Source organism: Ciona intestinalis, chromosome 11 (genome assembly GCF_000224145.3).
Source record: "Ciona intestinalis chromosome 11, KH, whole genome shotgun sequence".
Lineage (NCBI taxonomy): Eukaryota > Metazoa > Chordata > Ascidiacea > Phlebobranchia > Cionidae > Ciona > Ciona intestinalis.
Window position 1 is genome coordinate 1,635,037 of NC_020176.2, and position 13,611 is coordinate 1,648,647.

At 33.5% G+C, this 13,611-nt stretch overlaps 2 protein-coding genes across 2 annotated transcripts in view; both read right to left on the reverse strand.

Annotated features, from left to right (window-relative positions):
* Positions 1–1,721: 1,721 nt before the first annotated feature.
* LOC100180918 (E3 ubiquitin-protein ligase BRE1B) lies at positions 1,722–11,108 on the reverse strand. Its single transcript, XM_002119323.4, has 21 exons — positions 10,905–11,108; positions 10,317–10,484; positions 10,073–10,175; positions 9,738–9,879; positions 9,300–9,402; positions 8,814–8,953; positions 8,328–8,433; positions 7,983–8,102; positions 7,522–7,695; positions 7,187–7,255; positions 6,860–7,048; positions 6,356–6,491; positions 5,864–5,981; positions 5,301–5,379; positions 4,726–4,977; positions 4,283–4,465; positions 4,080–4,163; positions 3,500–3,625; positions 3,001–3,141; positions 2,615–2,716; positions 1,722–2,250 (listed from the first exon to the last, which is right to left on the reverse strand). Exons 1-21 carry the CDS (start codon positions 11,016–11,018, stop codon positions 2,074–2,076), a joined length of 2,826 nt encoding a protein of 941 aa, XP_002119359.1. The 5' UTR covers positions 11,019–11,108; the 3' UTR covers positions 1,722–2,073.
* A 463-nt stretch (positions 11,109–11,571) lies between these two features.
* The window catches only part of LOC101243266 (EVI5-like protein), a 15,521-nt gene continuing 13,481 nt past the window's right edge, over positions 11,572–13,611 (reverse strand). Inside the window, 2 exon segments of the mRNA XM_009861846.3 lie at positions 11,572–12,884; positions 13,228–13,323. Of these exon segments, the coding sequence (XP_009860148.1) occupies positions 12,582–12,884; positions 13,228–13,323 (399 nt within the window). The 3' untranslated portion in view covers positions 11,572–12,581.

The following is a 13,611-nucleotide window of genomic DNA, read 5'->3' on the forward strand; positions in this document are numbered from 1 at the left end:
TGTTAATTGTTTAAAACACGATCATGATATTTTGATATTATGTGATGCTAAAGGTGTCCCGTCTTCCACTATCTTACTGTATCCGAAATATAGAATTTTTCTTAAAAGTTTACATGTAATCAACCTTTTCATACTTAATAACGAAAGTTAAACTAATGAAACAACAAAAAGAAAGTAACAAAACGACAGTGGTTAAAACTGCTTAACTAATACTCAAAGAAAGAGATTAAATAAAACCGTGGCTCTTAAACACCTTACAACCAAACCGCTAAAACCTGTCATAATGTACTGCTGTGACGACAGCCGTTGAAAACAGAATTTACTGAATAAATAAATCAATAATTAACTGACTAATTAACGGAGGAAAGTTTAATGATTAAGTGCAGGCGTTGGTTAAACCAACATTGTTTCTAACTCTTATTATTTGTCTTTCTATATTGCGCGATAACAGTGAAGTATATCTGTGACGTCACAGAGGAAAGTTTTTCTTCTTTAAAGTTAAGCGTCATGTATAAACAATGACCTAAATTTAATAGATCCAAGAAATGGTCATTCAAAAGTAACTGGACCATGAAATAATATTGCTGGACAATAATAGTAAAGTGTTTTGAGACACCTGTTTAAAAAGATCAAAGGAATTATTTCCGACCTTATAAACGGTAATTCCCGGCTCATTATACGTCTCTATAGGTAATGTTAGTAATTTATGCGTTTTGTAGCGGTAATCATAATAGAATGTTGGTTGTTATTATGTGAATGGCCAGTAAACGCAAGAATACAGAGGTTTCGCGCTGCGAGTTGCAATAGCTGGGCCTATAATACCCAGGCCCCATTGATCACCCACATAGAAACGAAAGAATTTTCTATCTTATGCCGCCGAGAAAATGTAAACATATGCTTAATCAAAAAAAAGACGTGTAGATGCGCTGATTTGTCCTTCCACGACGACCCACAAAGTCAATTCATTAATACGGTTTTTATTTATTCTTACAACCAACTATATTTCTGCCAGTTTTGAATCTTACAACAAACAATTACCAAGTTATTTACAGTAATTACCTTTTCCAAAATGCAGAATAAAGAAAATGTTCTCGACAAAAAGTTTCTTTATCTTACACGTCAAACATCAAGTAACGTATTAGAAGTATTTTTAAAACATCTTTTGAGATAACATCCCAGATCGACTTGGCCCAAATTTATTTTCTTGGGAATAGAAAAACTGCTACATTTTCCTTTGTGGTTAGACGCGTGGATAATTACAGTAAAAATAAATTTATATAGTAGGGTGGGGAAAATGGGACACCTTATCATTTCAATTTTCTTGGCATATTTGGTAGTAGCCTAAACAAGGAATATTCCAAGAATTATAAAACCTCATTCTCACGACTCCCATAGGCCATTGTTAATTGTTTAAAACACGATTAGGATATTTATATATTACGTATTAAGGTGTCCCATCTTCCCCCAACCTAATATACGGTAGGGTGGAGGAAGATGGGACACCTTTTAACTCTGTTTTCTCGTCGCATTTAGCAGTTAACAATAAACAATCAACCATTTATAAATCTATATCTTCACGGCTCTCATAGACCGTTGTTAATTGTTTAAAATACGATCAGGATATCTGGATATTATGTGCTAAAGATGTCCCATCTTCCCCCTCCTACTATACTTAAAAAGTTCATTAAAAAGAAAAAATCGCAATACCAAGGATTTTTTAATTGAAATGACGTAGATCTTTCATACTGCCATGCATAAACAGTTGGATAAGATCATTTTTTCACAATTATCAAGGGAAGGCTTGGTATGTTAAAATAGCATAAACTGTTTTCTGTATTTCAATTAAATGGAAACTGAAACTTATACATTTCTACTCGGGCATTTTAAACATTTAAACCCAATGTTTTTAAGGCTGTTTTTGCGCACCCAAATGTTTCGCATTAATTAATACAGATTTTGTCAAAATAATCCTAACTGCAATAATGCAAAAGCAGCCAAAAATGCATTGTAAACCAGTGTAATTCGCCCTTTTAGTAAAGCCCACTTTTGGAACCATTGGGTCAATGGGCTCTACTACTCGATATAAATACGATGGAAATCATTTCCACCAAACCCTGCGTTGCATTTTGGGCATTTTCTCTGTCGTGTTTCGTATCTTGTCTTGATGCATTTGATGCAAAACACATGAAAACATTTGGTTAACACGGCGTCCTTGTTGTTCACATTACAACATGGACATCTCAGCTTTGTCTGAAAGAAAATAGGTTTAGCAAGAATACTAGTTTGGTTTTATTCTATGTGGGTGAGGTCCTTGTCAAGGACCTAAGATTTAAGCAAGATTTGACTCATAACCCCACTGATTTATTTGCATAAAACATAAAATTCTGGTTCAGTACTTAAGCAGTCACAAGACAAATTTATGTGTACACAAAAAATCAATTTAAAATAACAAAGAAATGGTAAATAACAAAAATATGTTATAAAAACTAAAAAAATTCATGGGCCAAATCTGGTCTATACTTTGGTCCCATAACGTGCCATGCTGTTGGACCTCATCCACGTAGATTAGAATTCCAAGTAAACGAATACAAAACATTGAGATAAACCCCATTACCTTATATTCCTTGATTTCCTCCATAAGCACTTCGTCAGCACTATACAATCCTTCTGTCTTCTTATGTTTCTCCAACTTACGACGGAGTTTTGCCCCATCCTCCTATGATGTCATCAATATTTATTATGATGTCATTATACATAATGATGATTTTGACACACACTGTGTTTATACCAAGTCGACAAAATTCCCATTTCTTCGCTGTTTTAATTATTTGATCTTCGCTACTATTTTCGAGAAGATAAATAAAAATTCACACTATGTGCCCACACAAAACAGTCTGTTTCTGTAGTAGTTGACCCAACTAAAGAAATAGCCACCCACAAGCCCAATAGTGACCATTCTTTGGTTGCTTACCAACATAAGCAACACCACACAACAATCACCTGTAATCGACTTAGTTTGAAATGTTCTTCCTCGAGATTTTCAACTTTTCTATCCATGGATTCCTCCAGGATAGACAACCTCTCTTTCTTCTTCTCAACATCTCGGAGCAAATCCTCGCGAATCTGTGTCATCTCTACTGCCTGTTGGTGATGGATGGTTGAGTGGTAACCAAGTTTATGTTATAACACAGGTGTCTTATTTTTGGCATCTTGTGCCTGCTTACGATTTATTACATATGTAACTTTGTTAGGATGATTTTTCAGTGTATATATTTACATACCATAACTTATGAATGAACGTGTTTATTTATCCTCTTATGGCAGGACAATGACAGTCGTTATAACACAGCGTTCTGTTTCATACACCTCTTGCCTGCTTACAAGTTCCCATGTATTTAATTTTGTGGGTTGTTTTTAATTTTTTGAATTAGGACTGACAACTCGGGCAAGGGACAACCAATAAAAGACCGGTCAATACAGACTAAATAATCCAACTAACTTTTCTCTTATGCAAATCCATGATCTGCGACCTCAAGTTAAGTTCCTTCTCCATAGTGACGAGGGTTCCTTGTAAGGATCGCTCTTTTTCCTCCAACATCCGGACTACTTGGTTCTGGGAGTCAACCTTTGTAACAATATGTTACTGTGTTATCATTGTTTATTATTTAATATGTTTCTTCTTGCTTATGACCTGCCTGACAATGTATTGCTACATTTGCAGGTGAAATGTTGGTTTTTAATAAAATTTACATTTTTTGCGAAAACAATTCTTGAAAAATTTAATTTATTATTTACATGGGCGAGGGATTACAAAAGGCATGGTGAAGATCAGAGATTCAGGCCAAAAGTAGCTCATTACCCTATCTTATGTGTTATATTCATATCAGGCCTACTCGTAATTTATTACATTCTTTATACAACTCATACTTTCACTTGTGAAAATGTAAATTGCAGTAAATTTTGTTAACTTATTGTTAGCTTGGACAAACCATTAGTATAGACCACTGAGTTGATGTAAATAGCATTAAGTGTCTATTTAAGGTCACATATCGATATCATTCAGAACCCCCCATATTTACCTGCATATGCAACGTGTTGTTCTGATCCTGTAAAACACTTTTTTCTTCTTGTAGAAGTTTGTGAACTTGGTTGGCTTTTATTCTCTGTATGAAGGAAATGTCAATCAAACTTTAGCAAATTTTTGTACTCTATTTTTTATTTCCAAACAATATAACTGGAGCAAAAATAAAAGTTAACTGAAAGAACAAAGCTCATATGTCACCTCAGACATAAGTTTAAAGTTTGCGTCATCTTTCTCACGTAGCTGTTGCAGCAACCTCATGTTTTGTTCCTGCATATCCTCGAACGCTTGTCCCGTGACATCCATCTCCGATAGAAGAGCTTCCTCCTCTTGCTTGGTGGCCGAGAGATTGCGCCGAAGCTCGATTATCGTTTCTTCCAATACCTGGGGTGACAGTGATTAATATAAAGATAATTTAAATGTACGTTATATGATATCCTCACGTGGCGGGAAAACGACAGTCAAGCCATTCCGTTTAAAGTAATGGCACCAGTGTAAGAAACTGAAAAAGCATTTGTATTACTGTTTGGGTGAATGGCCAATCTAGACTGTATTTCACAATATAGATAGCTCTATGATTTATATGATTTACAGCCAGGAAGTAACAAAAAGGTTTTTTAAATCTTCACACCACCCACACCTACCTTCATCTTTCTCAATGAATCAGCATCCGGACCCCTAAGTAGAAGCTCCTCTTCTTTCTTCTCTCTCCTATCTTTCTCTTCCTTCACCTTCCCTACCGCATCCGCAAGTTGCTCCTCCGATCTCTGTAGCTTCTTCTCCAACTCTTTGCTCCTCGAATCCTCACGAGCAACATCTTCCTCCAACGATCGGATCTTCTTCTCAAGATCATCTCTGGCAGATGTTGCAACTTTTTCATTCGCCATTATTTCTGCCTGAAAAATTAAAACAACATATTTTTATATGTTTTTAAAAAAAGAAAAACTTTTAAAAACACTTTTAAAATCAAATACTTTGAAAGTTTTCATTACTTAATTTGAAAATAGGCATAGGAACTTTAATTGGCATAAACAAACACTAACAAATATTAAATAGGCATGTTAAGTTGACAACATTATAATACAAACAGTTATATTCATGAGAAACTATTAAACTTTACAACCATTACCGTCGAATTATTTTACATAGAACATAATATGCTCTCCAGCTTTTATTTGATTATCTCTGATTTACAATTAACATGATATTCAAACCAAACCTTGTCCCTTTGTTCTTTAGACAATCCCTTGTACATGTCAAGTAATAATTTCAATTCTTTCATTTCAGCATTTGTTGTTCTGTTTAATAAACAAATCAGCTCTGTATATTGTATAGGTTGCGTGTATTGTTGTTGACTTGCCTGATAAAGTCTTGCCAGATGGCAGACTTGTTTGAAAATACACTTTATTCATCAGACGAATGCCAAAAGATTATTAAAGCATATTTCGGATGGGGCAGACTATACTAGAAAAGCCATTTTTTCTACATTAATCTATGAGGTTCACTATATTAGTTAACTAGGAGTCTAAGTATAACAGCATTTAACAATGTCACCCCAGATTAGTATATTGCATTCACCACAAAACAATATTCAATGAGGTTCCCTATGTTTGATGACTATGAGTGTAACTGCATTTGAACAATTTTACCTCAAATTTTGTTAAAAATTCATAACATATTAGACTGGCCACTTTGAACTTCAGTATAACTTTAATGTTCTTAACGTTTTTATGAGCATTAAAAATAAAAATAGCCAATAGGTTAACATAAAAACGAACTAACTTGAGTTCTTTTGATATTTTTTCCATCTCCGTTCCCTTGTCATTCAATTTCTTTTCAAGATCTTCAATTTCTTGGTAAAGTTGGGGATTTGATTTAAACCCAGGTTGGTTGCTTGTTGCTGAAAGATAACATGTCTTAAAATATAAATTTATAAGAAATTGGTGTGCAAAAAAAGCAGTTTCAAAAAATTGGAGTATTTTCCATGACAATTATAAGTTTGCAAACCCCTAAAAAAAGTTAACAACAAATCTGTGATAGGAAATTTACCAACAAATAACTTCACAGATAAATTATATAAAAGTTCCTCATTTGGGATAAAACATCAAGTGTATTTCCGACGTTTCGTCAGCCATACAGCAAGACTTCATTAGAGAATGTAAGGAAATCTTATATATTTACATTATGCCTGGTAGCAGAAATAACAAAATTCCATATATATTTACAACAACACCCATATTAAATGACGGCTAAACCACCAACCCCCAATCGTACCTTCTTCTTCCTCTTCCACAACTTCTTTCTTCACGTCAACATCTTCCTCCAGCTTGACCGACTTCACTGATGAAAAGAGTTTATCCGACTCATGTTTGATCTCATCTTGCAACCTCCGGATCTCTTCTTGTTTAGACTGAACAAAAAAAAACAAAATATAAAGATATAATCATTTAACTTTTTTATACAATTTTTTTATTTTTTTTTAAATCAAGCTTCTTAATTAAAGCATTCTAGTGTGGAATTTATTACGTTGAATGTGTAAATCCTAATTTAATACAAAATAATTTGAAACTGTCTTAAGAAAACTCATTTTTCATCAGACCAGGAGTTTCAGTGTGTTATATTAGAAACTTTTTAGTAAGTAATAACTAATAGTTTAAACACCCCTTATAAATGTTTGTTCTTTTTTAAGAAGATTTCAATACACCTTGCAGTCCCAACTTATACAATATATATGTAGACAAAATATCAAAATAAAGTTAAACCAATACTTCATCTTACTTTTGCAAGTTCATTTTGTAGATCTTTAATTTTACGTTTGTATCGTTGGATCTCTCCCTTCAACTGTCTGTTGTGATTTTGTAGACTATTGATCAGATGACGCATTTCACGGTTCACTGGCCCCGCTTGCTCATTGGCTGCGAGGTTTTGTTCAAGTTCGGTGTGTAGAGACTCGTAATCGTGTCTCACCTTTTAAAGAAGGAAAAGTTGACAAAAACTACCAAAAGTAAATCGAAAAATATACACAAACAGGAATTTCGGCAAAAATTCCAAAAAAAGTTGCAAACCTAGTAACTAGTCAGATTTTTACAACGAAGTGATGTTTACCTTGGCAAGCGTGTCTTCTAACTGGATGAGTTCGTTACGAAGTTTAGTTTGTGTTTGAAGTTCATCAACCTGTAAGTGAGCGACTTGTTTAGTTAGAAGCTCTTTTGTACACCTGTTATATAAACAATATTGACAGCAACCTTTAAATTGGACTATTTTCATTTTAATTGGACTACTGCTCTTTTAGTCTTATTTTTTTTTAATTTCTTACTTTTTTATTTTATAATAAATTATGGGCTTTTAATTTTTATACAGAGATTTTTCATCCCTATTTTTAAACTCTAAAACCAAAAATCCTAAAAAATAAAATTTAATTCCCCAAATCCTCCCCATACCTCCATTTGTTCAATTCTCCTCAAGTTTGAATTCCTTGTCTGTTGAATGAGGACCCGCGATTCATCCAACATTGTTTTCATCTGAACACTTTCATGGTATAACACCGAGAACTGGGACTTAAGGGTTCGATATTCGGATGACTGGATGATGAGAGAATCAGGGATATTGCGTAACTGGGAAAAGGGTTTTGTTCCATATGGTAAGACAAAGTTAAAAACGTATTTAACATTTAATTAAAAAAAAACACACATTTGATCAAACACAGAAATAATTTTGTTCAAAAAGTTGACATTGAAATGATTGAAAAAAAGTTTAAAACATAATAAATTAACTAGAATTAAAATGCACAAGACACAGTCGACCAAAATTATGCAAGAATGTTAAATCTGGTGTTGTGACAACATAGCAAAGGTATATAAGCAAGATCACATAGAACTAGAACCACCAGCAACAAACTTACATCAATTTTCGCTCGTTCCAACTCCTTTAAACAATCCTGATGTTGCTTCTTCAATGTTTCCAATTCATTCAATCGACTTTCTGCGAGAAGAACCGCTTCTTCTGCTTGTTCGTTGGGCGCCTGGGGTGAAAAAAAACTTAAAATTAATCAAACTTTGCATGAGACGCACTATGTCTCATGCCCGGGAACCTGGGGGGTAAAAGCAAGAGTTGACCCATTATCCAATTAACATTATAACCATGCAACCAAAATAAAATTCAGTTTCCCTAAAGTGTAAATTTTTTAAAATTTGTTTTATCATCATACACATACCTACATTTGAATAGTATATGTAAAAAGAAATACCTTAGCAGCAGTCTCTGTTTCAGCAGCAGCAGCATTAGAAGTTGAAGCTTCCACTAAAGTTCCTTTGTTTATTTTGTCTAATGCTTCAGCCAAGTGTCGGGTAAGTCTGGTGGAAAAGTTGTTATTTGGGAATGTATCTACTTGTAACAAATTTGCAAGAGATGAGTTTAATCAGGTGGAGAATATGGGGTGGAAAATATAATATATGCTGCCAATTTCTCCAGACATTGTTCAAACCTTCATAACAAACAAAATTATCCCATTTGATCAACTTTATATTCGATTTTAAGATGTCTATGTGATTTTGAAATGCCATATCCTGTCTAAAGAAGAACTTTATTAATCACCTAAAGTAACATACATGGTAGTTCATAAGCTGACACGAGGTGTGTGAAACAGAACACCCGTGTTATAACGACTGTTGTATTCCGGCCACATGAGGATAAAGCAAGTTACATTCATTCATTACATAATTATGCAACCTACCTGTCTTCTCTAAGCCTCGTCTTTTTCAGCTCCCAGCGAGCGGTCTCCGCCGTCTCCTGTAGTTCCTCCACTCTCTCCTCCAATAAATTGATCTTCTCTTCCACGTTCGATCGATCCATGTAGAACTTATGGTGTTCTGCCTGTGAAGAGATAATTCAATTTTATGCTAATTTATAAAATCCAATATTAAGTATATGTTGACTATCTTCATCCACAGGCAGAATAGTGGTGTGTTTTTACAGGCTGTTCGGAAAACACTATGCACTGTTCTAATAAATTTTTATTTAGTCTATTACGGGAAGCAGCTGATTAAGTGTTTAAAAACAAAATAGGAAGGGTTTAAGCTGGTATTGAAGCTAATTTAGTATCGCTTTTATGGATTCTTTAGACTTAACCTTATAAAGATTTTTAATGACAGAAGTTAGGATGAGATGCCACAGTACAGCAGACCAATGCAACAAAACATGTGTGAACTGAATTAATTACTTGCAACCCTGTAGTTAGTTCCTGTAGATTATTATTCGCTTCTTCCAGTTTTCCAACCTCTGTCTTCAGATGTTCCTCAACATTTTCATTTTCTTTGATTGCTCTTGTACAAAAATATTCATATTATAAGTCTGAAATATATATAGGAATAGGCCTATTTACCTTCATTTTTTTATTGTAGGCTATTATGTTTTTGTCACGTTAATCAGCTGTTATTGAACAAAGATCTCTTTCAGAATTATACAACTTCCTATTGACTACAGTTGCTTTGGTTAAATTAAAAAGAAAAAAATCCTAAAACTGGGTTAAAATCTAAAAATGTTTTAAATTATATATACATGTTTGTTTATTGACATATTATATTTGTTAAATTTAACAATTTAAATTTTATTTCTACATTTAATATATTGATAACAGTTAACAGACCAACTCTCTCACTCAGAAATAGATGTTTGTTGCTTCTTTTGGTCCAATATAGCATCGATTACTTTTGCAAATGTTCTTCGCGAGAAATCCAACCTGTCCGCCACGTTTTCTTTGATTACTTGAAAGTCGTTGTCACAGAGTAGCCGGTGGAATGCTGGAAGGAAATTTAATGCAAGTATTTTATTTCGGGTAAATTCCGCTAGGATGATTTGTAATCTTTGTATGTCGCGAAAAAAAGCAAAATACTCTGGAAAATTAATGCTTTTTGGATTGCAAAAAATTAAAATTCAAAAAGATGAATTACGTATAATTTAACAATACAAATATTGTAAAATATTTGAACCTACATTTCTTTTTTAAATCTTCCTCATCTTGAGTTGAGTTTTCTTCAACTACTTCATCGGAGTCCTGTCCGAGTCTTTTTAATGTGATCTTTATGTTTTCATCCAACTGTACAAAGTGTTATTGATGATATTATAATTTATGTGCAGTAGGTGGAACCTCTTTTTTTCACAACTTTTGAAGCACAACACTGAAAATTCAATAAAACATGTTTACAATTTTATTATCTTATAAGCTTGAAATATTTACCTGATCCCAGTATCTATTAACGAGACTTAGTGTAGCATCAGTTGCTGTTTGTTTTGCTTCCATGGTTTCAATCTGATCTTCCAACTCGCGTTCCGCTTGTCTTCTGATCTCAATCTTCTCCCACAACTTCTTGTTCTGGAACTTTAACATCTTCAGATCCATCTCTTCCTGAAAACAAGAAAAATAAACAAGTAAGAAAATAAAAAAAGATTTTGAGATGCAGTTCCAAACGTTCAGAGGGAAATAATTTTGTAAGACGATCAATTTACAAGACAGATATATTCGGTTTAATTTTATCACCACGAATAATTTACAGTTTTTCCGTTACTGTGACAAGGAGTGATGTTTGTATTTAAAAAAGTAAAAAATGAACCGATAATGTAATGTGGCGGTGTTTTTATTACTTACAGTTACATTTTAAATTTGAAGAATGTTGTAAATTTATTTTATTTACAGATCACCAACAAATTAAACTATATATATAACAGAAAAAAATACTCGATTAGGTTTTTAAACAACTGATATAAGATGCAACACAAAATTAAAAACAACAAAAATAGAAAATATGGCATAATAATATCAATATACCAGTGAAGCAACTGGTCCAATGCTGACTGCAGGCAAAATCGTCGTTGGTCTTTTTGCTTGCGGTTCATCGCTGTCAGATGTTGGTCCTGCGTCCAACTGTCGCTTACTGGCCATCGTAATTAACCCTGATGACGAATTTTAACAAAAGTATTCGTATAAAACAGAGCCCGTCTTTACAAAACTTTAATTATTACTAACAGAAAAACCAAACGCGCGCACTTAAAAATAAAATCCCCTATATGAAGCTAGTTAAGCGTATTAAACTTTAATATATTTCGGGGAGTAATATTGGTAAAATAAACTCTTCATCCAGTAACGAAAATCGATCGGTGTTTTAAAAACACTGTATAAAACATTATTTACGTAAAACTGCCGTAAATAGAGTGATATACTCTATTCTAAAATCAGCTATTGCTTTGCATACATGATATATATGCACACCAAAGTAAGTATATGTCTGATACACACACTGTCATATACACACAGTAACCAACATTTTTATTAACAGACTCCTGCATATGACCATATCCTGTGACTGACCTTTTGATGAAATTAAATAACCTATTTAAATTGAAAAAGTGTGACTAATTTTTATCACTTCTCTAGCTTTCTGTTCGGCAAAGAATCGAAACATAGCCAAAACATATGAACAAAGAGAAGACATTTAGAAAGCTTCTACATATTTATTTTGTTAATCACCCTGATACAAAATCAACATGTTATATGTGGTGAGTGTACTATACACAAGGTTTACCTTCAAATTTGTGGTGATTAAATGAGAAGTGCCTGTAGCTGGAATGAAGGGGGTAATACTTTATCAATTCCGCAGAAGTGTCGGAATAAAATACTTATGCAACTGTTGTAATGCACCAAAAAAAGGTATTGCTATCTATGGGCAAGGAAAAGAATCAAAAATGTGAAATAAATGCAGCAAGAAATAACAAAACAGGCCAAGAGTATGGAAGCAATTAGTTCAATATAAAAGTGATTGTACGCACGTACATATTATCCCTGCAGTGAAGTACTGCTTTATATAAATTCACTTATAACTTTAAAACATTCTATCAAGCAAATAGATTGGCACATGCTGATGTCCAAATGGAGTTTTCCATCCAAAAACACAGTCAATGAGAACATTTGAATTTAAAATGCAAGCAAAAAACAATCAACAAATTTTACAAAAGATTTAAACACGTTGAAAAATCTGTTGTGCAATAAATTTGTAACAGAAACAATTAAGAAACAAAAGTCACAAATCCATTTTTTTAAAGAAATCAAAATGTTCTTTGGTCGGTTATATAGTGCATTTGATAGTGCAGATTTTGCATTGCGGTGCATGAAAGCAGGTTATATGGTTTAATAGTGGTTGAAAATGCTCTTAAGGGGAATATAGAAAAATGAAAATAGAACTGAATAATTTACTAGCAAATGAAACTTGTCAACCAAATTTTTAAAAATTAATAAAAAATTATCGCAATTTAAAATTATTTTTGGGGGGTTAATAATAATCTAGCAGTTAGTAGGTTAGTGGGAATGTGACTTTTGTTAAATTAAAATCATGAAATTATTTTTAATATACCGGTGCCTGGACATACTGAATGTTCGATACAATAGTAGGAAATATTCTACACAGGTTATTGCACTTTTGGTATATTTTGATGCTAGCTAGACAAGAACTTACTCTAGAACTAAAATATCTTTATTTAAGTTTAATTCTGCGTCACCCATGACAGTTAAGCCTTCAGTGTCGATTAAAAGTGGTGAATCGCGCGACGTTATCGTTGCGTCGAACAATAAGTCTCCATCATCACTGCATTCCGAACTCGATGCTGTCATGTGACCTTCCCGTGACCTCAAGCTGTCAATCATCCGCTGCTGCTTTAAAACTTTCCGCTGTAGTTGGTGGATAATCTCGCTTGAATCGGTGGAGTCACCATTACAACCTGTGAGGTTTGGTTGGGACCTGGACGTCTCGGATAACTGAGAAAAAAGTAAAATCTTGGTCATAAATTACGAAGCCATAATAAATTTCATGAATCTGGCCCTGGTCAAGTGCTTCTTTTACACGGTTTTCAAATGAAGTAACAGAAAAAAATTTAGCCCAAGAATAATTTACTCTTAAGAGATACATACTTCACCTAAAATGGTACCATCTTATTTATGACCAGTAAATTTTAAAATATAAAATACTAACAAAAATTTGTGCTATTCCCTATATAAGTGCCAAGGCTGGTTTATTTCAAGTGTTTAGCTTTTGTCAATTATTCCCATACAACAATTTCCATATCATTATTAAAACAGCAAAACAGTTCAAAAATATTACCTTGACTTTTAAGCTTGAAATTTCTTGTTTTAACTCAGCCATCTCCATTGAACTATCGGCTTCGCGTAACCTTAAGGACATCAAAGCTTCTTGGTTCTGACGAATAACAGGAATATTGAATTATATATTGACCCTGAATCCTTGGTGTTTTTATAGAAACTATAAAAGGGTGCTTCATACAGCTTTTGCTCACAGTTGTAACTTAAGTAGTATAAATCATTTGGAGGAAATATATTGTGTAATAACTTATAATTTGGCCCAAGACATTCTTAATCATTTCAATTAAAAAACCGGCGCCATGGCATAGTGGTTAGCGCGCCTGCCTGTAACCCAGAGGTAATGGGTTCAGAGCTCGTCGCTGCTACCATTGTGGGCGTATGTGTC

What these genes read in the sequence shown, in the direction of transcription:
- LOC100180918 (XM_002119323.4), bottom strand. Translation starts at nt 11,018, where the DNA reads ATGGCCAGTAAGCGACAGTTGGACGCAGGACCAACATCTGACAGCGAT. An exon ending in AAACAGAGACTGCTGCTAAG is followed by an intron (nt 8,103 to 8,327) that starts GTATTTCTTTTT and finishes TTTTCACCCCAG; the next exon opens with GCGCCCAACGAACAAGCAGA. An exon ending in AGGAAATCAAGGAATATAAG is followed by an intron (nt 2,251 to 2,614) that starts GTAATGGGGTTT and finishes ATTTTCTTTCAG; the next exon opens with ACAAAGCTGAGATGTCCATG.